Source organism: Antechinus flavipes, chromosome 2 (genome assembly GCF_016432865.1).
Source record: "Antechinus flavipes isolate AdamAnt ecotype Samford, QLD, Australia chromosome 2, AdamAnt_v2, whole genome shotgun sequence".
NCBI lineage: Eukaryota > Metazoa > Chordata > Mammalia > Dasyuromorphia > Dasyuridae > Antechinus > Antechinus flavipes.
The window spans coordinates 158,275,354-158,301,764 of record NC_067399.1 but is presented as its reverse complement, the minus strand read 5'-3'; the positions used below and the strand labels follow the sequence as shown (position 1 = coordinate 158,301,764).

Below are 26,411 nucleotides of genomic sequence, written 5' to 3'. Positions count from 1 at the left end.
ATGTGGCTGATTTAAGATTTCATACCATCAGCTAGATGCTAGACCTGTAGTCAGAAAGACAAGTTCAAATCTACTCTATTAGTAGCTCCATGACTAGTGTAGATTACTTAATCAGTGATGTTTCCTTAACTATAAAATGGAGATTATAATAGCACCTGTCTATCTCCCAGATTTGTTGTAAGGATAAAATGATTATGTTGTGAAGTGTTTGATAAATCTTATATTGCTAATTTTGTGTTAATTTTAAATTTATATTAATCACATTTGACAAGTGTTTAGAATACTAAATTTGGTGCCAAAAGACTATTTTACTTCCTCCTCAGATACTATTTCAGAAACTGTTACCAGTAAAGTAGAAGAGCTGCTCTTTTTACTACTTACCCACCTTAAGGCTTTAAAAAATTGCCATTTGTGCCTAGGACACAGGACACACAATCTCCTTTTCCATGTCTTTTTTACTGATTGTTTCAAATGCCTGAAAGGCCTCTCTCATCTCACATTCCTGGCTTCTTTCAAGTTGCCATTCAAATCCTATCTTCTGCTTAGAGTCCTCCCATTCAAAGGTTACCTTCCTTCTACTTTACTAATTTTTTTTTTTTTTTGCTTAGGCAACTGTGAGCTGCTCAGGGTCACAGGAAGTATGAAGCATTTGAGGCCAGATCTGAATTCAGGGCTGGTGTTCCATCCACTATACCAACCAGCTGCCCCTACTTTACCAATCTTAAATGTTTTTACATGTATCTTTCCATTAAGTCACAAAGTTCCTTAGGGCAAAGACTATGTTGGTCAATTCTGCCTTCCTTTGTTTTTATACCCAGGACTCTGATAAAAATGAAAAATAAGAAAAAAATTGGCACCCATGGATTGATCTCATTCTATCTGTTGATGTTTTAGTTTTGACAGCGTCACGTCCAACAAACAGCATCCATGAATTTTGGTATTAAGCATTTTCTGATCACGGATGTTTGATGTTTGTATTCTTGCCTGGACAACCCTATGGTTGTCCTATGGTATATTACAATTAGAATAAATCCTTTTCCTGGTATATAACACAGACTGAAAGAAATAGTTGACATCTCAGTAACTGCTGATACATACATATACACTCTCACACATTTTTTTTTCCCCCTGAGGCAATGGGGTAAGTGACTTGCCCAGAGTGAAGTGTTAAGTGTCTGAGGTCAGACTTGTATTCAGGTTCTCCTGACTTCAGGGCTGGTGTTCTGGCCACTGCACCTAGAGCACATTTATATTTCTTTTGAGAATTTGAAGTTGAAAGTATTATTAATTTAAGCATTCTTTAATATGTATCACCTTAAGAAATAGCAAAAATCAATGTAGTGCTTTTAAGATATGTAAAGCCTTGTAAATATTGTTACCCCCATTTTTCTGATGAGGAAACTAGTTAAATAATTTGACCAGAATCACATAGCTATTATGTATCTGGAGAGGTGATGAGATGAACTCTAAATGTAGTCCTCATGCTTTCGCTAAAGTTTCACATCTCATGTATAAAAGGTACACTTAATATGGCATTTATAAGGACTAGGAGATAATAGTTTCATCTTCTGCTCTTCTTAAATTCAGGTCTGTCCACTATTAAATTTTTTACCTGACAATCTATTTAGGCTCTCTTCAAAGTTGTCTGTATTTTCCATAATTTTCTAAATTAACTCTAATAACTCACATAGCTTTTTAAGATATGCAGGGCATTCTGTATATATTTTCTGAAAGATAAGTGCTATTATCATTCCCATTTTATAGATGGGGAAACAGACATTGAAAGTCAAGTGATTTTCCTAGTATACAACATACAAGTATCCGCACTGACGCTTTTCTAACTCCAATTATAGCATTCTATCCACTGTCATACTACCTATAAAAACAGTTCAGTGGAAGTTGGATACTTTTTACAAATGTTTATTAGTATTTAATGTTTATAATAATCTGAATACACTCAATTTCTCATAGCCCACACTGTATATGTTAAAAATGACAGACTAGTTCTTTCTCAGGAAAAGTATAGAAAAAGTAAACTTAATGGTTATTACTTGAGAAGATGACATTTGAAAATTGCCTTATAGTTATATAATCAATCCAATCTAAGATATTTTTAAAATTCTGTATTTTGAAAAGTCACTAAATATTATCAAAACAGATAAATCTGTTATAAAAAAGAAATTTTATGTCCTTTATTTACAGTCTTCTCAATGCTAACTTAGCAACATTTTTAAAGGTATAACATAGCAAAGGTACAAGGTTAACAATGATAAAAAATACTGCACAAAAGTCTCCTAAGTCACAATAATTGTAGAGTAGGAATTTATAAAAATAACAAAAATGGAACAACATAGAAAAAGTCAAGATTCACTCTCATCCATGTCTTTGTCTGGGTCTTGCTCTGCAGCATCCTTTTCTTGCTGCTGTTTCTTCCAAAGTTTGGCCATCGCCAGCAGTTTGAGATTGGGCTGGTTTGCGGCATCTTCTGGAAAGATATAGTCATAGTACTCTTCCCAGCCAGCATCAGACTATGAAGAGAGAAAATAAAGAAGACTGAATAGATATATCTTAAACATTTAACTTTCAGCCAGTTTAAGTTTCTTTCCCATGCATGGACCCATTCTAATTCATTTTTTGGTAAAGGAAAAATGACTGTTAATTGCCTAAAATTTGGGAGAGAGAATGTGGTTTATAAGTGGGGAAAAAATTCTAAGCATGTGAGAATTTATATTTATCAAAAATCCAAAATCACAATCTACATAATCCCAATATCCAATTCAATAAGCATTTATTAAGTGCCTATTGTATGCAAATCAAATTTAAGTTCATGTTGCCTGGATTTAAACCTGTAAATATTAAAAGGGAAATCCAAAGGTATGTGCATATCAATTTATTTTTATATCAAATTGGTAGCAACCCTAGATTTCTAATTCTTACCCCATCTTCTGCCTGTACTTTTCTTCTCTTCTTAACTTTCTCTGGCATGAGTTTGTCCACTCTCTCTTTATGAGATTCTGTCCCAAATTCATCTTCAAAATTTCGCCAGGATTCTAGTAACATGAGTCTTTCTTCCTTCTCTTCACAGTTTCTCATAGTTTTGTTGGCTTCTTCATATATTTGTCTGCATTTAGTTAAACTTTCTTCATTTCCTGCAGAGAGTTCAAACTGGGCAAAACTGATCCATACCTAGAAAAACACCATTACAGAATCAAATTAAGTAGATAAATGCAATCATTCAAGACAAAATTCCATACAAAACAAATGTTAACAATGGCCTTCCTCCTACTTAATTTTCAATCAGCTCTACCTGGAAAACCCCAACAATTTCCCATGTAGTAGTAGAAATGATAAAATGACAAGAATCTACAGCAGTGACCCAAAAAAGTCAAATTACATAAATTCATCAGCATTTTTTAAAGTCTTTTCAAAGTTGTCTGTCTTTATAATGCTGTTGCTACCTATTTCTTGACAGAAGTGATAAGACTCAATATGCAAGAAACATACATTTTTAGATGGTCAATGTGGGAACTGATTTTGCTTCGCGATGCCTATTTGTTACAATATAAAAATACAACTCCCCCAGGTTCAAGTACTAACCCAATGAAAACAAAAATTATACATGAATAGAAGCAGAAGAAGAAGAAACATAAACTCAAATGAACTGATTCACTATTTCTCTGGAAACATTTTTCTGTTCTCCAACCTTAATAAAGCTGCAATGACTTTCTAATTTTCTTTTAGCTCAATGTTATTTTTCATAGGTCTCAACAACCTACTTGATAAAGTTAAAATTTCAAAGGCACTTGGACTATACCTGATGTCCTTAAAAGCATTCTGGTTCTTTATACAAGTAACAAAACTTTCAACTGAAGATTAAAATTTTTTTTAACTTAAAGATTATTGGAAAGCAAAAAGATGAAGTGATTATAAAAAACATGCACATACCTTAACATGTTGTGTTCGTTGCAGCAGTCTTCTGTAAAGACTTCTTGTTTTTTCAGATTCTTCTTGTTCAATTTCAAAATCAATGTATGATTTCCAGAGCACCTAAATAAAGTAACTAAATATCTCTCAGTGTTTAAATTGGGAAAAAAAAAAAAAAAACAACTAAAATATCATTGAGACCTCTCTCTTCATATATTGTAAGATCATTAATAATTGAATAGACACAACCTATACACGTTTACTAACTATACACACACACACACACACAAAAGCTTGACAGAGTAAAACTGACAAATATGAATATTCATTTTTGCATCTCTCTCAACTCAAAATGATTTAGTTCACTAGAACAAAGAAATTCTGGGTCAAGCTAAGGGATTTATGCCTTTTCCTCCTTTTGATATGAGGAATCAGAACCTCTCCTTCAAGAAAAGAGGGTAAATACTTTGATTTTAATTTTTTGCTGAGGCAATTGGGGTTAAGTGACTTGCCCAAGGCCACATAACTAAGAAGTGTCTAAGGCCAGACTTCAAGTCAGGGCCTCCTGACTTCAGGGCCAGTGCTCTCTCCACTACACCACCTAGCTGCCCCAAGGTAAATACTTTTGAAACTTTTTTATCATCTGTTATGTGAATCCCCAAGAACAGTAGAGTTCTGGTTAAAAAATTGGAGCTATCCAATTAGATTTCAATTTCGTTCCCATACACATATCTAAACATCAATAATATTTTTAGTACTAAGTAATGCTAAGGAAATGCCCAAGATATAATTTAAGTTCTTCACCTCTGGCATGTCTAAACGTGGCTGGCTAATAGCCAACTCATATATTGCGCGGGCTCTCTCAATATCTCCAAGAATTGTCTCTAATTCAGCAAATTTGATCCATGATGTACAATTTTCTGGTGCAAATTCCAGGAACTTTTCATAAAGCTTTCGGCACCGGTCAAATTCTCGAAGTTGCAATTCCAATTCAATGTAGACTTTAAACAATTTGTTTTTGGGACACTTGCCAATAGAGGTTCCCTAGAAAATAAAATAAAGTAGAATGACTACTTAAAAGTCTCTTGCTACTGCACAACAAGGGTCTGTATGTCCTAGGAACTATTCTGGATGAAACAAGTGTTGTCAGTAAGCAACGTAAACTATTTTCTTGTTCCATGGCATAAAAAACTTATCAGGCCAGCCTCTGATAGCAGGTTTAACAAGTACCCAAGGAAAACAATCATTCATTTGGATAGAAATTCTGATTTATTCTGATTATATTATGATCATTCCTAAATTCTTTCCTAGCGAACAGGTAGTTTTACTTTCATGCTGTAAACTTTTTAATTTCAGAAATAAGATAAGAAGCTAAGACTGAATAAGGAGTTGTTCATAAATGGTTTATTCCAAATTTCTTCTGTTTAAGTGCATGGTTATAATATAGTTTTTATTATTTATTTTTTGGTGAGACAGTCAGGTTAAGTGACTTGCCCAGGTCACACAGTTAGTTAAGTGTCAAGTGAGTGAGGCTACATTTGAACTCAAGTCGTCCTGACTCCAAATCTGCTGCTCTCTCCACTGTGCCACTTGGCTCCTAGTGCATAATATAATGAATCCAAAATGTATCTTAACTGAACTTAACCTACACTTACAATCAATTTGCCTTGCAAAGAGTGCCAAAGAGAGAAGCAATTTTCATAGGATTAGGTAAGAAGCTGAGGTGCAATATTATTTAAACTCATAGAAGGAGTTAGGAGAAAAGCCTGAACTACAACTGGTTTTTCTAACTCCAAAGTCTAATGTGTTTTGTTGTTTTGACTAGTAATCTGTAGTTTACTCATTGATAGCTGAAGTATAAAATTTTCTATAACTAAATGATAATTAAATGCAAGAAACAAACCATTTTTTCTTAATTTAAAATTAGGAAACTATAAAAATAGCTTTCAAATACTTCAGTAAAAAAGCCAACCTATTAGAAAAAGAGCTACCTGCTGGTAGGGAAGATATACGCACATATTCATAAACTACATTCAGAGAATGAAGCTTATACCAAGGAATAATTGGTTTTTGATAACGGCAGTATGAGTATAAATTAACTTTTTTTTTTCAGTTGAAATAGAAGGTTCATTTGTATTAATGAACAGGGGGACAGGCAATAGCATTTATTTTATTTAACTACTGAAGATAAAACTTTGCTTTCTGGGTTTTCTGAATTATTTGTGGTCGCTATGATTAAGTCTGATTGTGAAACATGAAAGATTTGTCATGCACCAATCTTCTAACTTACCAAAGCTCTTCTAGCAAATGGTAGATTTTTTTGTCTTATTTCAAATTGGGCATACAGTAGCCATATTTTCGCAAAAGTGAACTGAAAAACAAAAGCACAAAAAACCTCTAGGTTAGAAGACTGTAAATTAAAATTATTCATGAAAGAAGTACATAATTTTGAAAATAAAAAATTCTTGTTCCTCTGAAATAAATCTCTTGGAACTAAAGATGGTGAGGTACTTTGATTACAATCAATTGCACTAAGACACAGTAGTAGTATTTGCTACTTTAATATTCCAAAGTGCTATAATCTCATCAGTGGGGGGTGGGGGGTACTCCCTATACTGATTCATACTAAACCTCTCTTCAATCTGTCTGTCCCCAAGCATTTATTAATGCACCTACTAAGTGCCAAGCAGCACTGGGGATACAAAGAATGCAAACACATAAATTCTTGCTGTCAAGGAGCTCATACTCTAAAGGGACACTCAACATGTAAACAACTATGAACATGCAAGAAATATAAAATAGACAGGGGTAATCTCAGAGGAAAGGCATTAGCCGTGGAGTAGACCAGGAAAGGCCTCTTAAAGGTGGGGTATGAACTGAGTATTGAAGAAAGTCAAGAAGAAGTGGCGAGTTGGAGAGCCATGTGAAGACCAATAATAAAGCAGTGTTGCTGGATGTAGCAAATAAGGAAGGAATTCAAAAGATAAAGATGTGAAGCAACATGGTATGTGTAAGTAAGTGAAAATGGGTAAGAGAGAACAGCTCAGTAAGCGGGTACAGCAGTATAAAGTTTAGCTTGAATATAAATCGCCGAGAAGTAGGATGAAATCAGGCTAGAAAAGTTGGTCAAAGCCAGAATACAAAATTCCTTGAATATCAAGTGTACTTTAATACAGTGGCCATGAGAAGCCACTGTAGTTTTTGAGGACTGTGATAAGATATAGGTATTGGTTAGAGGGAAACTATGAAGATTTGTGACTCATCAGCTAATTGAAGCCACAGGAATGAATAAGAATGTCAAGGGAAAAATGATTAGAGCACTAAAACAGAACCCTGAAAGGTACTCAAGCTCAGAGGAGAAAGAAGAGAAATGATGAAGCTGGAAGAATGATACCTTTTTGTGAGGAATCAATTTCAAACAAGCTTGATATACTTGTCTGGTCCTCTCTGGATCCTATAAACAAATAATAGAAAGTTTCAGAAAAAATATTAATCATCTTTTTGCAGCAGATTTTAGTAATTCTAATTAAAGTATACAATCCAAACCTAAACTATTTTCAGATGTCTATGTTTTCAAAAACTGACTTCATTTATGATAAAAAAAATAAAATAAACTACCTGAGTTTCTTTGAAGAGCTTTTTTCCTTATCAGCAGAAATAAAACTCTTCAGTATTCTATGATCAACAATAAAATGTACATTTAAGTATACACATATGTACACATGTACATACACACATAATTTTTTGCTCAGATCATCAGAATACAAACTTCTACCACCTCCATCTTCCCTCTCCTCCACCCCTAGCCCAGATAAATCAAACAAATAACTTTTCTTGCATAATATCACCTGAGATGCATTTGAAATAGAAATTTACAAGAAAGTTCAAGAGAACTATATATAATTAAACAAAAAATATTTAGGTTGATTTATTCATCTTAAGATGAATAAATCAAGTGGTATCACTCTATAGCTCAAGAGAAAAGAACCTTTGTGTGTTCTGCAAACAGGAAGTTTTTGAAATACTATATGATAAATATGAAATTAATCACAAACTTGAAGGTCACTATATCTTACATATAGTATGAGCTTCCTGGCAACTAGAGCTTTATTCTCCAGTTTGAAGGAGGTTCAGCCAAGCGGAACCCTGGGGAGATCAGAAGCCATGCATTCCTTCTATGCAATTCTTCCTGTTCCTTTTACCTTTGCCTCCAACTCTTCATAAAGTGCATAATTGATCCAGAGGTAGATATAGCGCTTCCAGTGCCTCTTCTCTTGGATAGGGGGCACGTTGGCAATGGCTCTTTCGTATACCTCCCGCACAGTGTCTGGTTCTGCATCACTTTCCACCAATCGCAAATAATCAAACCAGGCGTCGTAATTGTGTGGATTGGCCTAAAAAGAAAATCAATTTCATAATCTATCATAAATACATGCTACCTAATAAGAGGAGAGGGAGTGGTGAAGGATTTTCTTTTCTTTTCTTTTTTTTAAAATTATAGCTTTTTATTGATAAAACATGAGTAATTTTTCAACATTGACCCCTGAGAAATCTTCTGTTCCAACTTTTTCTTTCCTTCCCCCCACTCCCTCTCCTAAATGGCAGGCAGTCCAATACATGTTAAATATGTTAAAGTATATGTTAAATACAATATATGTATACATATTTATACAGTTATAGATAAGTTATATTATATAGTTATATTAATACAGTATACATATTTATACAGTTATATACAAGAAAAATTGGATTTAGAAAGAATGTAAAAATAACCTGAGAAGGAAAATAAAAATGTGAGCAAACAATAACAGATAGAGTGGAAATGCTATGTTGCAATATACACTCATTTCCCATATACACTCATTTCGCTAGGTGTAACTGGTTCTCTTCTACTTAACAATTGAAACTGATTTGGATCATCTCATTGTTGAAATGAGCCACATCCATCAGTATTGATCATCATATAGTGTTGTTGAATTGTTGAAGTGTATAATGATCTCCTGGTCGTTTCTTACAGAACAATAATATTCCATAACATTCATATATCACAATTTATTCAGCCATTCTCCAATTGTTGGGCATGCATTCAATTTCCAGTTTCTAGCCACTACAAAAAGGATTGCCACAAACATTTTTGCACATGGGGGTCCCTGTTCCTCCTTTATGATCTGTTTGGGCATAGTTCTCTAGAATGGTTGGATTCGTATGGTGAGGGATTTTCAAGCTTATCTAGGCAACATGATCTTAACAATTAGAATTTACATAGTATTTCCAAGGCTTTCAGAACACTTCTGACTTTTTTCTTAGAAAACTCCTGAGAGATTTAATAAATAAAGGTTAAAGCAGAGACCTAATATCACAGACCCCATGAATGGCAAAGCCAGGGCCCAAGTCAGGGTTTACATGTATTTTTTTTTTTTTTTTGGCTTTGTTATTTTAAATAAGAAGTAACACACTATAATGGGCCAGAACTCTGAAACAAGAATTCTTACAAGATGTTAAGTCAGTGGAATTGATGAGACAATGGCTATCTAATGTAGCATGATTAACAATTTTCTAATTCAGTACATGTACTTAGTACTTAATATAGTTCTACAAGATTCACATCTATGATAATGTAATAGAGTACATAACAGCCAGCAGATTGAGAGACAGCAGGACTGAGAGACAGATCATTCCATGGTCCACCTTAGTGGTGGCTGAAGTCTGAAGCACAAGTCCTCGAACTTAAGAGACAGATTCATTTCATCTCACACCACCTTGGTGGCTGGCCTCCTGCATTTACCCCACTGAGGACATGGCAGTTCTGAAAGGCTCTCCAGAAAGCTGCCCAGCCCCAGGCAAGGAGACAATAAAAATTTTGGACTTTAACACCTAGCTATTCTTGTGGTGATTAGTTTACTGAAAAGAAGGCTGCCTCAGAGACCTCCAGAAAACCAATCAAGAACATTACAATACACTATGAGGAAATTAACAGAATTTCAGATTTGGAAGGAAAAGAATTTAGGAGCTATTAAGTCCAACACAAATCCAAAAAAGAATTTCCACTAAAACATGTGAAAAGTGGTCATCTAGTCTCTGCCTAAAGACCTCTAAGTGAGGAGAAAAGAACATTCCCCTATTCAACTTAGTTTAATGAACAGTAATTGATATTTTTTCATGAGCATAAATTCTATTCTTTGCTCTTATACTTACCATATGGGAGAAAATATATCAAGCCTAATCCCTTGAAAGGGACATGAAAGTCCTTCAAAGGCCTGACTAGGCCACATGACCACTTTTTGAGTTTCTCTTCTCTGAGATTTCAAGCAATCCTCCCTTAGCATGGATTCAAGGTTCTTCACTACCCTGGTTGCCATCCTCTATAGAGTATTTAACTTTTAGATGCTAGAACAGGGAAGAAAGTTGCCTAAACTGGAAACCCCTAAACTGGGGTTCCCAGAAACTAATACAAAAGTCTAGATATGATCTGGGGACAAATATCAGTGTTTCTATTTTAAATGCCTTTTTATTCCTAAAAATGATGCTTCTCTAAACATGGCCCAAGATCCTGTTAGCCTTTTTTTGGTTTCTACCTACTGCATAATACTTAACTTATACTGAGTTTGTAATACACAAAAATACTCAGGTCTTTTTCAGATACTGCTAACTATGACTTTCTAAATTTCTTTAACAAGTTTTATTAGTGCCATTTTGCTTTTACATCACTTATCTATAAAATGTCATCAACTCACATTCCACAATTGAATTTTCCCTTCCAAGAGTTAAACAGAATCAGTGGATATAGCGACTATGTTTCATAATAATATCATGCACTTAAAAGTCTCTGTTGACAGGAAAGAATCACTTGTTCTCTGTAACATTCTCTCTTGAAATTTCCTTGGGGTCTCTGGAGGCAGCCTTAGTTTCAGTTCAGTAATCACCCCAAATGCAGCCAGGTATTAAAGTCCAAAGCCTTTATTATCTCTTTCCAAGTCTTATCTCCTTTCCTGGGGCATGGTTAGCTTTCTTAGAGGCCCCCCTCTCTCTCCTTGGTTCCGAGAGCTTAAGCTCCTGCCTGCTTTCTCTGGCTTCTGAATCTCCCAGACTTGCAAGGATTTGTGCTTTAGCTTCCAACAAAGGTGGAAGATGGAATGAATCTGTCTCAGCCTCCAAAAGCTGCTAGTGTGCTTGTCCTTCTGGCCCTGAGAACTTCTAACTTATATACCCCACACTGAGTATACACCAATTATTATATCACTAGGAAACCAACATTTGTTGTAGGATTAAATTAATGCTAAACTAGATTTAACCATTGTCTCTTCAATTCCACTTAGTACCTTGTTTCAAGTTCTGCCCCATAACATCTCCTTATAGGATTAAATCAATCGTACTGAAGCATGCTAAATTAGATAACTATTGTCTCTATTAATACCACTAGCTTAGCACCTTGTTTCAAGTTCTGGCCCATAACAGTTCTCTGAGACCATTAAACTGTTTTTTGAGTACAGAAGAAAGTAATTTATTTGTTGGATACTGCAGAAAGGGAGCGATGAAACATCAGTCTTTGCTTTGACAAAGAGGATGTCTTCAAAATCTTCTAATGGTAGAGGTTTGAGGTGGAACAGGAGGTTTTGAAGTTTTGATGAGGAAATTGTTGAGAACTCTCTTCCAAAGGACTTAAAACTATTGATTAGATGAGGTAGAATAAAAGGATTATGAACAGAAGTTTTGAACACTTGCTAAGGTGAACATGAAAGAAGATCAATATGAAACAAGTAAAAACATTGTTATAGACTAGCAAGAATACACTCAGTAGACAGCATGAAATAGACATCAACCCAATCCCAAAAATTTCATGACTTCCTTCAATAGTATTCTGCTGCCTGGGAAAAGAACAGGGAAGATATTACTACAGGTTCACTCACCTTCACCTCCTCTTCATATTGAAATCTCCGTTTGCTGACAATGATGTCTTCAATACCTCGTCTATCCCCAAATTTCTTTTCAAAGATTGTGTAATTTTTAAAGAGTTCTTGGGCTTCCTGCTTTGAAATCCTGTCCAGGGCATATTTATAGATCACTCGTACCCTTTCAAACTATAAAAAACAAAAGCTTCAATACAAATGCTAATATAGTTTAATAATTATTTCTTATCTCATTTAAAAGAACTTTAAAAATTTACAAGACACAATTTTTCAATACTATTTCAATGCTGAGGATAGAACATGATCAAAATTACTTATTGATGCAAGATTCTTTTCTTCAATAACTCTGTTGGAAAGCTTTCACCCATGACATACACAGATCCACCTACTGCCTCTAAAAACCTAGACAGTTTTCATGAGTTGTTACAGCCAAGAAAACAATCGCCAACTGATGGTGGAAGTGAGATTTCTGGATGATAAGCCACTAAATTTAGCTCGACTGATTCTTAGAAGACAGGCATACAAGATTAACAGGCTCAAATCTGAAGTCCTTCCAACTCAGTAGCATCTGTAAGAATTCGTGCTTTTAATAGCACAATCTTTAACACAATCACATTTCCACCAGCCATCAGAGCTAAGATTTCAGTGAGAGTTTGCTGCCAGATTAAATCACCTCTTTGCAGTATCAGTCAAAACTGTTAGGGACTTTCCTTCTGAGAATTACCATGTATGCCATGTCAGCTGGTAGGGTGGACCCAGGAGGTAAAAAGAGGCTTGGCCTCTGAGGCAGGAGATTGTGTCTTACAGGTGTTAGATCTTTTCTTAGGAAGCAGCACTAACTCCAAGTGTCTCCCTTCTGTGGATCCACCTACACAGTGCTGAGTGGGCTAGGCACAGGGCAATCCCAGAGGAGAGTAAATATAAATGGCCAGCTCTGCCACAGGCAAAGAGAAGAATGCAGAGAGAAGTACAGAGATTCAGGGATGGAGAGAGAGAGAGAGAGGGAAAGAGAGAGAGGAGGAGAAGAGAGGGGGGGAAAGGGAAAGAGAGAGAGAGAGGAGGGGAGAGAGGAGGGGAGAGAAGAGAAGGGGGGAAGAGAGGGGAGGAGAAAAAGGGGGGGAGAGAGCTGAAGAAAGGAGAAGGGAGAGAGAGGGAGAGAAAGAGAGGAGGGGAGAGAAAAGGGGAGAGAGGGGGAGAGAGAGAGAGAGAGGAGGGGAGAGAGAGAGAGAGAGAGGGGAGGGGAAGAGAGGAGGGAGGCAAGGAGAGAGAGGGGGGGAGGAAGAGAGAAGAGAAGAGAGAGGGGAGGAGGGGGAGAGAGGAGGGGAGAGGGAGAGAGAGAAGTGGGGAGAGAGGGGAAGAGAGAAAGGAGGAGAGAGGAGGGAGAGGGAGAGGGAGAAGGAGAGGGAGAGAGCCACAGAGACATACATACACTTGCTCTTGCTTCCTGCTAAACCCTGCTGAGAACACCAATAAAGAAAGGCTGTTTGGCACCTTAATGTTGGTCTCCTCTCCATGTCTATGTGGGGAAGATTATTAAGTAGGCAATCAGTAACCCCTTGGTGGGAGCTTACACAAAACCTTGAATACACCCCAAATTTTTACTGACTGATGTACAAACTTCTTAACCTAGCGTTCAAGCCTTTTACTGTCACCAACCTACTTTTTCAAGAGTTAAATTTTATTATTGCCCTTCATGAATGCTCCAATCTAGGTCTAAGCACTTCGGTGTTCAATCTTACCTTGGTGCCTTTGTTTAATCTGAGTGTCTCCATTTCTTTGCTTCAAAGGCCCAGCTTAAGTCTTTCCTTTATAACCCAGACCTCAATAATTATTTCCCCCTCTAATTTCTTCTATCTCTTACTGTCTAAATTACTCCCCTTTCTGCAGTGGAGAGATCCTGACTTTATGCCTGATTAAATAATTTCTAAAAAAGGTAAAATAATACAAAATGGACATCTATTTTGTATGTATAGTAATCTTATAAAAGTCTTTCTGTATAATATACAGAAATTGAAAATATACTTACTTCTTTCTGATTTTCTTCAAACTTTGCAAAGGCTACATAGAGATGTTCATCCATATGCTCATCTCCAAAGAATTCCACAGCTCTTTCATATACTTTCCTTGCATGAGCACAGTAGCCATGTTTTTCTTCAAAGCGAGCATACTTGATCCAATTCTTTACATCAGGGTGCACAAGGACAAGTACAGGGGAATTAAGGAAACACTAGCTTGTATAGTGATGGAAATTTTTGCAAGTCTAATCGTTAGAAGAGCCCAAAGGAAATAACCAAAAGTTATAAATGACCAATTCACTCTTAGAACATGGTTTCTTAATGTTTTTAATTTTTTTTTTTTTGGACAAGGATTGCCCTACTCCTTTCCTTGCATTTGCAATAGAAAAAAGCTATGGATAGACTCCCCCCAAAATATTTTTTAATGCCCTGAGTAAAAGACAAAGTATTCCACAACTTTTATATTAAAATACAATTTTCAATTTTTTTTTTTAATTTCATGGACTTTAGGTTAAAAATTTCTGGTTTAAGTCTCTCTAGTGAAGAGACTTATTTCTCATTTCTCAAATGCATATGGAAGGATCTGAGTTCAAATCTGGCCTCAGACTCTTAACACTTCCTAGCTGTGTGATCCTGGACAAATCACGTAACCCCAACTGCCTCAGGGGGAAAAATGTATATGGAACTAAATCAAATTCCCCAAATGATCAAAAGATATGAACTATGCCTAAAGGGCTATAAAATCATTAATGTCCTTTGATCTAATAATACTTGTACTAGACATAAATCCCAAAAGAGATTTTTTAAAAAAGGAAAAAGACTTACATGCACAAAAAAATATTTATAGGATCTCTTTTCTCATTGAAAAGAATTGGAATTTGAGGGATGTCCATTAATTGGAGAATGGCTGAATAAATTATAGTATGTCATTATGACAGATATTATTACTGCATAAGAAATAATAAGCAGGAAGCTCTCAAAAAAAAAAATTAGAAAAGTCATCCATTAGCTCAAGCAAAGTGAAATCTACTATAAATTACTTTATAAAGTAATAGCAATGCTGTGTGATGATCAGTTGTGAATGACTGCTATTCTCAGCAATATAATGATCCAAAACTACTCTGAAGGATTTACCAAAGGAATGCTATCCATACCCAGAGAAAATTGATTGTGTCTGAATACAGATTGATGCATACTTTTTTTTGTACTTTAGAGGTTTTGTTTTTGTTTGTTTTTTTTTTTTTTGGACAAGGATTGCCCTACTCCTTTCCTTGCATTTGCAATAGAAAAAAGCTATGGATAGACTCCCCCCAAAATATTTTTTAATGCCCTGAGTAAAAGACAAAGTATTCCACAACTTTTATATTAAAATACAATTTTCAATTTTTTTTTTAATTTCATGGACTTTAGGTTAAAAATTTCTGGTTTAAGTCTCTCTAGTGAAGAGACTTATTTCTCATTTCTCAAATGCATATGGAAGGATCTGAGTTCAAATCTGGCCTCAGACTCTTAACACTTCCTAGCTGTGTGATCCTGGACAAATCACGTAACCCCAACTGCCTCAGGGGGAAAAATGTATATGGAACTAAATCAAATTCCCCAAATGATCAAAAGATATGAACTATGCCTAAAGGGCTATAAAATCATTAATGTCCTTTGATCTAATAATACTTGTACTAGACATAAATCCCAAAAGAGATTTTTTAAAAAAGGAAAAAGACTTACATGCACAAAAAAATATTTATAGGATCTCTTTTCTCATTGAAAAGAATTGGAATTTGAGGGATGTCCATTAATTGGAGAATGGCTGAATAAATTATAGTATGTCATTATGACAGATATTATTACTGCATAAGAAATAATAAGCAGGAAGCTCTCAAAAAAAAAAAAATTAGAAAAGTCATCCATTAGCTCAAGCAAAGTGAAATCTACTATAAATTACTTTATAAAGTAATAGCAATGCTGTGTGATGATCAGTTGTGAATGACTGCTATTCTCAGCAATATAATGATCCAAAACTACTCTGAAGGATTTACCAAAGGAATGCTATCCATACCCAGAGAAAATTGATTGTGTCTGAATACAGATTGATGCATACTTTTTTTTGTACTTTAGAGGTTTTGTTTTTGTTTGTTTTTTTTTTTTTGGAGGGAGGGGAATGGGAATCTGTTTTCTTTTACAATATGACTTTTATGGAAATATTTTGCATAACTTCATACTTGCATACTCCTCAATGGGGTGGGGGGAGAGAATCTGGAATTCAGATTTTAAAAACAAATGTTAAAAATTGTTTTCATGTAACTGGAAAATAAAAAGTATTAAATTTTAAAAAAGCAGAAATTCCTTCATGGGGAAAAACCTACCACAGATTTATCATTAAACTTAAATGTAATCAAAGATGATGACCAAGAATGACTGACAGAATGGATTCATTCTATTTACAACAAATATGAATCAAAGAAAAGTGCTTAAAAAGAGACTATATCTTCTGTTTAAAGCAGAATAGCTGATGATACAATCAAAAGCATGATCTTCAAGTTGAATATTCAAATCCTAGCTCTGCCACTTAATAACTAGAACACCTAAGGAAAGTCACTCTTTTTATAAGCTTGTTTCCTTATTTGTTAAGAGGACAAAAAGATAGTGATACTACTATATTACTACCTGTTTTAAAGAGTTACCTTAAGAAAAATGTTTTGCCAATGATTAAACAATTAATTGTTATAAAAAAGGACAAATAGAAATAAAATGAATATCTTGAAAATATCACCAAGAATTACTCAGAAATGTTTTCTCTTTGGCTTAAAAGAGCACCATATGCTAAAAGCATATAGGCTGCAAAGTACATAAAATCTATATTCTTAAATTGCTTATCCAGAAAATAAATGCTATTTAAGTATAAGCAGGTGACTACCTAAGGGATATGTGACATAGATAATAATTTTTTAAAGAACAAAAATTTTTCAAAGGATATATCTTTCATAAATGCTACGTGCTCGATCCACCTCTTTATATCTCAGTTCGAAGTTGATATAGGAATGCCAGGCTTGTTCCTCAGGTTGCCATTCCATCCAGCGTTCAAAAACCTGCCGGCCTCCAGCAATATTTCCCAACATCTCCTCCATATAAGTGTATTTATACCTATAACAAAATCATTCCAAGATAATCTCTGGAGTCAAAATTATTTAAGAAAAAATAAACCTTGGAGATCATTTATTCATTTATTTGTGTTTTTAATGTGAGGGGGACCTAAGGTTTATTGTCCAAAAGATTAAATAAAACAATACTATCTCAATTAAATAAGAAACAATCAAATATCCTCTTCCAGAAAAGATCAAACATTTGAAATGTAGGTTGTTAAAAATCTGTGTTTCAATAAGTTCTTTCATATAAAAGTGAAATAAGTTTGTTAATCTAGTAAGCTATATACAAATCATACTATCATAACCTTACCAGAACTGGTTGACCCGGGGAAGAGTAGTGATGGCTCGATCCCAGATATTTCGGGCATGATTTACTTGGCGATTTTTCATCTCCATTTCTGCATATTTTAGCCAGAGAGTGATATTTCGATAGTCGACATCCAAGGCACGCTCGTATATAGAACGGGCTCTGCAAGGTAACATTTTTTTAGGGGAAAAATGTATTTTAGGTAACTACCTGAAATAACATAATTCAATTGAAATGTTCACCTGACTAAAGCAGACGTATAATACTGTACTTGTACAACCAAAATTTTTTAAACCTGCTAGCTTATTTCATTACCACATATGAAATGATGTTCTTAAACATATTAGATTTACCTTTGAATTTCCTTTAAACTCTCTTCCCATTGTGCATATTTTATCCAGTTGCTAATCACAGTTCTATTCTTCCTTATATTGTCCTCAAAAGTCTGGAGGAAAGAGAAAAGAGTCAACCCAAATAAAACCAATTAAAAGGGAAATAGTTTGGTTCAATTTTTTGACTAACAAAAATAATTCATTTAAATTTAATTCACAGACATCACATTCTAAAACTTCTACAGATGAAGTAATCTATGAAAAGAGGGAGGTACTTTGAAAAAATTCTTATTAAACTAAATGCCATCAGGGAGATGCAATTATTGTATCTGCAATCATTAACAGTGCTTTGAAAATCTTAATGCTTATAAAATGTAATCATGGTAATACCTAAACAGAGTCTATCTGGCACACACTTAAGTAATTATTTGTTAAAAAATTATTACAAAGATGACAGCAAAAACATTCAAATTAAGGAAGATAATTCATAAAACCTTAGCATTTAATAAATAAGACCAAACAAACTTCTGGTGGATTTCAAGAAGGCAGAGTCCACAGAACTTCTTTTTGAATAAGCACCACATTCTAATTAGCACATCCTCTCTGTAGTTACCAATATTATTTAGATTCTTAACATTTGAAAAAATTATTATTACAATCTCATTCCTTTGTCACAATGAATTTATTTTAGTTGTATAACAGAAGAAACAAGATGATATTACTTATATAGACAAAATTCAATTAGCTAATAATTATGACAAAATTAGTATCTTCAGAAGCTATAGATGATTGAAGTTCATTAGTGCCAGAAAAAATCACTGGTTTTAAGGTCAGTCTTAGCTATGTGATTCTGATTAAGTCACTTAAGGTTTCAAAGAGTTTCAGTATCTTCATCAGTAATATGAGGATAATACTGAGAGCTAGGTAGTACAGTAGTTTAAGTGCTGGGTCTAGAATCAGAAAGATCCAAGTTCAAATTTATCCTCAGATAGTTACTAGCTTTGTGAACCCGCGTAAGTCACTTAATCTCTAAGTTTCTACAACTGAAAAATGGAGAGAGTAAGAGTATCTCTCTCCCAGGCTTCGTGTGAAGATCAAATGAGATAATATTTGTAAAATGCTCAGTTCAGAGACTGGTACATAGGTATATCTTAATAAATGCCTATGCCCTTCTCCATTGTTTTGTATTATCTATTTCACAAGAATTTAATAAGGAAAGTAGTTGTAAATCTTATATGCTGGCTATTAACAATCTTGGCTATTAACAATCTCTATTTTAGTCTCTCTAATCACAATGCCCAGAAACTTATCAAACTCTTAGTTAACAATCTTTATTGCATTCCTCTGGAAGAATTGAAATATGTATTTTTTAAATTTACCTTTCTTTTTCTTAGTTTATAATCATTTAATTCTTCTTCATCTGTGATCTTCTGTTGAGGAGGTGGTGGAAGAAGCTCAAGCTCTCTTTCTTTAGCTTCCCTTAAAAGCTGTTCAGCTGTGATTTGTATTTCAGCAGGCGCTTTGTTTTTCACCTTAAAAATAAAATAGATCTATCTTTGGTTTATGCATTTTTCATTATACAAATAATTTCAAATAAATTCACTCTACAGAAAATTCAAATAATTATGTAAATGATATGAGTATGTATGTATACATACATTTTTGGACTATATTACAAGATACCCTATATTTAGGAGATTGTTTTCACTTCTTTATGAAATTATATATAATGCTTTACTGCTTCTACCTTAGTTTTATCTTAAGGGAAAGTTAGCAGTAAAATGAGTAGTAATATATACTTGTGGCTTAGGATAAAAATAAAATCTGATCCTGGAGGCAATACTTTGAATGTAATTTTCATGTGATATTTTGTCTTTAAAAATATATATCACATTTTAGTCAAATTTATAAAAAACCTTTACTGATAGGACTCATTACTCTTAGAGTTATAAATGAATTAAATAGTCTGAAACATATACTTATGTATAAAGCCATATTTAAAACAGGAATCAAAGATGTGAATTGAAACACTTCTTTGCCACTTGCTATGTGGCCTTTAGCAGGATCTATATTTCCTTTAGTTGTAAAGTGATGATGATAATGTCCATACTACCTGCAGTGTGAGAATGAAATAACATAATGATATGAAACCATTTTGCAAACTATAAGTTGAAAGGAAATACATTTGAAAGATAAGCTTTCAATAATAGATATTTTAAATAATAGATCATTATTACAAATTTATAATTGAATAATTTTAACATTAAGTTAAATCAATATAGATAGATGGTATCTATATCCTGAAGTTGAGGGAGAAGAATAAGATCACTGAATAGAAATTATCAGCTTTCTTGTTAAGATAAGGAGAACAACTGTTTTGTGTAGTTTCACCGTTTGCAAGAGCAACACAGGGGAAAAGAACTTGATTCATTTTTTTTGTAATGTTTAGACCTAAAAGCTGCTTTAAATATCTGTATTTGTGATTTTAAAGAAGTGGCATTATGGAAATAAGACTAGATCCTAAAGGCCATCATATATTTCCTGTTTACATGCTTATCCCTCCCTCCACAAAAGAATATTACTAGATAAAAGTGATGTCGTTGTACCAAAGAATTGACTTACTGGAGTTTGCACACATGCAAAATCAATAAATCCAAAGAAGTTCTTTGGCATTTGAAGAGTGGACTCATAGCATGGGGCTGCAAGTACTGGGCAAATATATAGGTTCTTTCATTAGATGATTAGTAATTACAAATTTTTCGTGGTTACAAGCAAAGAGAAACATTTAATAATAATAATAAAATGATGTTGACGCTCAACGAACGAAGTATTGCTATAAAATGACTTTACACGTAGTAAAGCCCCCGGACAAGGTTCTTCCTGAAGATGGAAACTAAAAAAGGTTTGCTGCGTTGGGGGCGCGCTGCCTCCGTAATCCCAGTTTCCAGAGGGTCCCGATTTACAGATGCTTTCTTCCTATTCCCTTCCCGGGAAGGACGATACTACACAACCAGGAACAGGGACTACAAGACACCATCAATAGCTTTTCCTTGTCCCCTCCCCCTCATAGTGTCACCCCTACCTTAGCCACTTTGGGGATCCGCTGCTTTCCGGCCGCAGTGGAGGCTGCCATATTTGCGTGGATGTTCCCGCGAACCCTTCAAAACCGGCTCCAATTCTTATGTGGTGCTCTTTAAGCTCCCCGAAACTGTGGCGACTCTATTCGGACCAGGCAACTCCAAGCCGGAACCAGAAACGGAACTGTCGTCATCTAGACGTGACCCTTTACATTTAGCCACCACGTGACGGAAGGGACGCCGTTTCTGTAGTAACCGGCGTTCTGCGTCCGTCGTGGAGTTAGAGCACTGAGAACTGTAGCTGGGGTGAGTCAAGTTAAACAAGCTCTGGGAAGCGGAGTGTTTGCACGTATTCTAAGTATGGTGTGCTCTTCCTGATTTAGGGCCAAGGGATTTGGGTGTCTGGGAGAAACTTTAAAAGTAATTCACGTAAAAGTTGTCTTGCTCTGAAACCTGAAACAGAGACCCGCCGCCTCCCGGGAAGAGGAGAAAAGCATAGATTACCATGCCGTGAAGGCAAAATAACCCCACTCTGGAACCACATCCACTCGCGATTGGCGTCTGAGCCGTGTTGCATTGTGGGTCTAGTAGTCTCAATCACTTACTTCTGCCTTTGTTTTGACCTGGAAGTGGGGAGAGTAAGGAAAATGAAAGGGAATTAAACATTTTTATAGCACCTTCTGTGTGCAAAGACCGGTGCTAAGTGCTTTACAGATATTCCATTTGATCCTACAATTATGCAAATCAGATGCTGTAATCCCTACTTTACAGTTGGGGACTTGTTTGAGTTGAGTTGAGGATAGTGAGGTTAAGTGACTTGCCAGAATTTCACAGCTGGTTAGGTGTCTGAGGTAGGATTTAAATCCAGCCTTTCCCGACTCCACGAAAGTTTGAAAACTTTATTAGTTATTTTAAAAGCAGGGTTTTTCTCCTCTGGAAAACAAGCACCACATTTATCCCTTTGGTAAATGGAATATATTCCAATCAACTTTGTGGTAGATTAATATATGGTGAAGTACCTTTTTTGGCATCAGGGCTTTGTGACAATTGTCGTTTCAGTCATGTCCGACTCTTTGTGGCCACTTTGGGGTTTTTTGTGTTTTTTTCGATTTGCCATTTTCTTCTCCAGCTCATATAACAGATGAAGAAACTGAGGTAAACTTAAGTGACTTGTCCAGATGCATACAGCTAGTGTCCAATGAAGCTTCATAACTTAGATTTCTGATTGGACACAGTAAGGTGGGACTATATGATAAAATTGATCCCCATCAGTGCCCTTTCTTGCCTTAGGGAGTAAATTTTATCAGTAATTCAAGTTCTCTCTGCCAGCCCCATCGAGTAAACCTAAGATGTCATCATTAAGCACCTACTATGTTTTAGGTACTATATTAAGTGCTTTTAGATATATTATCTCATTAGATCCTGATAACCTTGGGAGGTGGCTAATATTTGCCAAAATGTATCAGGATGCCATCAGTACCTTTTGATTTTCTCATAAATAGTCCTTGTATCTTGCTTAGCATAACTGAACATAGTCTTTTACCTTTTTTTAGGCTTGAGATCACATGTGAAAATCAAAAGTGATATTTTTATTTTACAATTGCCAGACTAATTTCACATTTCATAGCATCTATCTGTCCTTGTTTCCCTTCCAGGGAATTTATCTAGGATTTAACAAAATATAATTTTTTGCTGAAACACTTAGAGCTCTGATACATAATTTGAACAAAAGAAACAGTATAACAATGGGTAAAGTATGAAGCCGTTTCCTTCTTTTAAATTCAGAATTTTTGCAACTGTGGAAAAGAATCTGGGTCAGTACTGTTTACTCAGAAAGAGCACATGATGTTTTGTTTCAATGAACAGGAAAATGTTTTATGATGAAGTGTGGTCAAAGCATGTAAATTTTTCCAACTAAGCCGTAAAAATGGAATTACACAATATGAGACAACAAACAAAAAGCAGCATGAATCATCTCGAATACAGGAAAAATCTGCAGTGGAGACAAAAACAGTTTCTTTTCCTATGAAGAGTAAAAGCCAATGGAATGAAACTAAAATTAATAGCACCATTTTCAAAATTCAGAATAAATGTCAGAATATTGAGCAAAATTTAAAGTTTTTTAATGTTTTCAAAAGATATTTATAAATACTTCAGAGAAGATCATGAAAAAAATCTCTAATTTTCCAGCCTTTCCTGTTCCTGATTCCTGTGCCTTCCTTCTCTCTCTCTCCTTCCTCTCCTTCCTAGTCACTGATCCACAAACACTTCCAGGGGAGCTAGTCAGTCTCAGCCATGGGTTCTTTGACCTGTCCATTATTGTAGGAAGGAATAAAATAAATAAACTGGCTTTCCTCAGAGTCAAATCACCCACCTATACATATACTTTGTCATCCTGGATAAAAGAAGAGGATGGTAAACCTGGAAGACCTCCAGTGATTCCAGAGCTTAGATCAGATCATCAATGCCAGTTAAGGCATTCTGTGCACACATGAAAATTCTGATTCACTTACAACCAATAGAAAATAATGATAAAAGGAAAGATCTGAATGATGGAACCACTCAACAGCAGGAGCAGTACTTACTTTTGCACATAAATTCTCATTAAAATTGTCACTTGCAAAAACAAACAAATAAAATTGACACTTGCAAATGACTATGCTGGAATTCAAAACTAGATCATGTTACAGGTCCAAAGAGATGACTATATTGAACAGTTGTAAAGTCATTTTCCAGTCATGTCTGACTCTTCCTGACCTCATTTATGGTTTTCTTGGCAAAGATACTGGAGTGGTTTGCCTTTTCCTTCTCCATCTTATTTAACAGATGAGGAAACTGAGGCAAATAGGGTTAAGGGACTTGCCCAGAATCACACATCTAGTAAGTGTCTGAAGTTGGATTTGAACTCTGTGCAATGAGTTTCCTGATTCTAGGCCCATCATGCTACTTAGCACCACCTAGTGGTATAGTTGCAAAATTAGCCTCTGGGTTAACTAGTTTCCTAGTTCCTCATAGGTGTTGATTGTTCAGAAAGGAAGTCTGGCTGTAATAGCATAATCTGAGACGGCTTTGTAAGCCCTTGAAAAAAGCCAGAGCTTTTTTTTTTTTTTTTTTGCTAGACCTGGCAAAGTCAGCTTAAGTAAGTCTTCCTTGAATTAGACTTTCTCATGCTAACTCTTGCATGAATTGATTCATTTCTATATATGCCCTGAATTGGCTTCCTCCCTTCCTCCCCCAATTCTTTGCCTGCTTGCTTATTTGCATGAGAAGATTGGTCAAGATGTGCATAGGATCCTATCCTGAAGACATAATGCCAGTTGAAAAAGACGGATGTAGAGTAGAAGAGATACAAACTGAGGGAATCAAGTTTACTGCTCAACTGATTTAATATAGGAATTATATAAAAAGGAATAATTGTTCTATTGTGATCTGTGGGAGGTCCTTCACGACTTGCATAATGTCTTAACCCACAGTTATACTTTATTGTTTCATTAAAATTGTAATCTATGATACAGAAATAAATACTTGTGGTTAAAATGGGGAGAAAATATATAGAAAACAGAGTCAAATTTTAAAAACACAAGTCATTTCCTAGTTGGCAAGTGGTCAAAGGATATGAACAGGCAGTTTTCAAGAAAGAAATCAAAGCTATCATCACATTAAAATGTTCTAAATCATAACTGATCAGAGAAATGCAGATTAAAGTAACTCTGAAGTTCCATCTTACACTATCAAAGTAGCTAATATGACAAAAAAAAGGAAAATGTTGATTGTTGGAGGGGATGTGGGAAAACTAGGACACCTGTTGGTGGAGTTGTGAACTGATCCATCCATTCTGGAGAGTAAGGATATAAAATGGTACATACCCTTTGATCCAGCAATATCATTGCAAGGTCTATATCCTAATATATCCTATATGCTATAAAAAGCTGATTCATGGTGCATTGGGTATCTCTTTTTTATTTTCCTCTTTAGGAAAACCAAGTCATGAGCCATACTTAACTTTCTTATGGTAAATAGCATTGTCTCCAGAATTCCAAGGTGGAAGACTGTTATTTTTAACTTTAACTTAATTTTTACTTTCAAATTCTCTTCCTCTTCCTTCTATTCCTCCACATATATTCATGCAAAACATGATAGCTCTGGTCTTTTCATCAGAAATGTTGGAAAGTTTCTCTTCCATTAAAAGTTTATTTCCCCACCTCACCCTCAATCTCTCTTAGAATTATATCCAACTTTTCAGAGGACATCATCATCTATTGAAATTCACAATTTTTGCCTTTTGAAATATTTCATCTCAAGTTCTCTTGTTTATATTAGAGGCTATTGATAGATACTAATTATTGCTGTTAGTTACTTGTATACTTTCTGGATATTTATAGGACTTTCTCTTTGACATGGGACTCGGTTTTGGCTCAGGCATTCCTTTTGGGTTTCTTGTAGAAGATGACTGTTAGATGATTTCTTATAGAAGATGATTAGCTTTTGCTGTGTTCTCTGATTATAAAAGTTCATTTATGATTTCTTCAATTATAGTGACCAGGTTTTAAAAAAAGCTTAATATTTGTTTTTCAGAAGTTTAATGATTCTTAAATTATTAGCAAGTCATTTAATTTCTGTTTGCCCCAGTTTCCTCAACTGTAAATCTGAGGAGAATATTAGCTATCTATTCTATCACAGGGCTGTTGACAAAATGAAATAATATTTGTAAAAAAATACTTAGCTTGACACATATCAATTCTTATAAAATGATTGTTCCTTCCCTTTCTCTTCCCAGTTTATTTGATGAAATTAAGAAAGGACATGTGACAGAGATAATGGGGTACTAAGGGTTTTGACCCTGCAGGTTCTGTTCTTACAGACACAATGTAGGTTTGAATAGGATACTCCAGGTTTATGGGGAGAAATATTTGTTTACAACTGGCTATACTAAGCTATTTCAATAAATTTCTTTGCTTTGAATGTACTGTTAATTGACTGTTAATGGTAAATAAAGTGGTAGGGGGATCATGCACTTTCATTCTAGAAGTTCAAATACAAACATTGTAATATAAGGTAGTCACTTCCCTGGAGACCCAATCTGTGATTGAGTTAGGCAGGTGCTATACTGATCCTGGTAGTGCTAACAAATCATTCTCCCTGAATTCTCAGGAAGTACAGTGCCTACATCAAAATCTTCCAAGTTCTTGCAAAAAAATCTATTCTAAACCCTGTCCTTAAACTGAGAACTTTAATATATGTTCATGTGCCCTCAAATCCCGGACCATTCATTTCCTCAACTCCCATGATTTATCTATGTTCCACCTCAGACACAATAGGATAATCACACCCTTGAACTCATAAACACCAATTGGTATATTTAACTATGATGAAAAAGACTTAAGAAATTCTTTTGTCTGATCATAATCTATCATTCCATTTCTCCCTGTGCTTCACTTTTCCTAAACCTATGTTGTGCCCTTTTGTGACATTCAGTTCCTCCCTCTCTCCTAGATACCACTCTTATGATGGATTCACTTTCTTTCCTTGTAGAAACAGAAATTTAGATCTGAAAGAGCCACTGTAGAGACCATGCCAATTTTCACTTTACAAATGAAGAGACTAAGACACAAAGAAGTTAAATGGTTTCACCAGAATCACACAACTAGCAAGAGTCTGAGTAAGTACTTAAATCCAGCATTTCATGGCTCCAAACCATCTGCAACA

The 26,411-nt window shown here is 35.0% G+C and overlaps 2 protein-coding genes across 2 annotated transcripts in view; one reads left to right on the top strand and one right to left on the bottom strand.

Annotated features, from left to right (window-relative positions):
• NAA20 (N-alpha-acetyltransferase 20, NatB catalytic subunit) overlaps positions 1–26,411 on the top strand; it is a 51,956-nt gene that overhangs the window by 12,979 nt on the left and 12,566 nt on the right. The window lies entirely within an intron of this gene.
• LOC127548442 (crooked neck-like protein 1) lies at positions 1,905–20,894 on the bottom strand. Its single transcript, XM_051975859.1, has 14 exons — positions 20,711–20,894; positions 19,008–19,160; positions 17,650–17,741; positions 17,300–17,458; positions 16,821–16,987; positions 13,858–14,036; positions 11,832–12,002; positions 8,127–8,318; positions 7,319–7,378; positions 6,215–6,295; positions 4,729–4,968; positions 3,946–4,047; positions 2,938–3,186; positions 1,905–2,528 (listed from the first exon to the last, which is right to left on the bottom strand). Exons 1-14 carry the CDS (start codon positions 20,759–20,761, stop codon positions 2,361–2,363), a joined length of 2,064 nt encoding a protein of 687 aa, XP_051831819.1. The 5' UTR covers positions 20,762–20,894; the 3' UTR covers positions 1,905–2,360.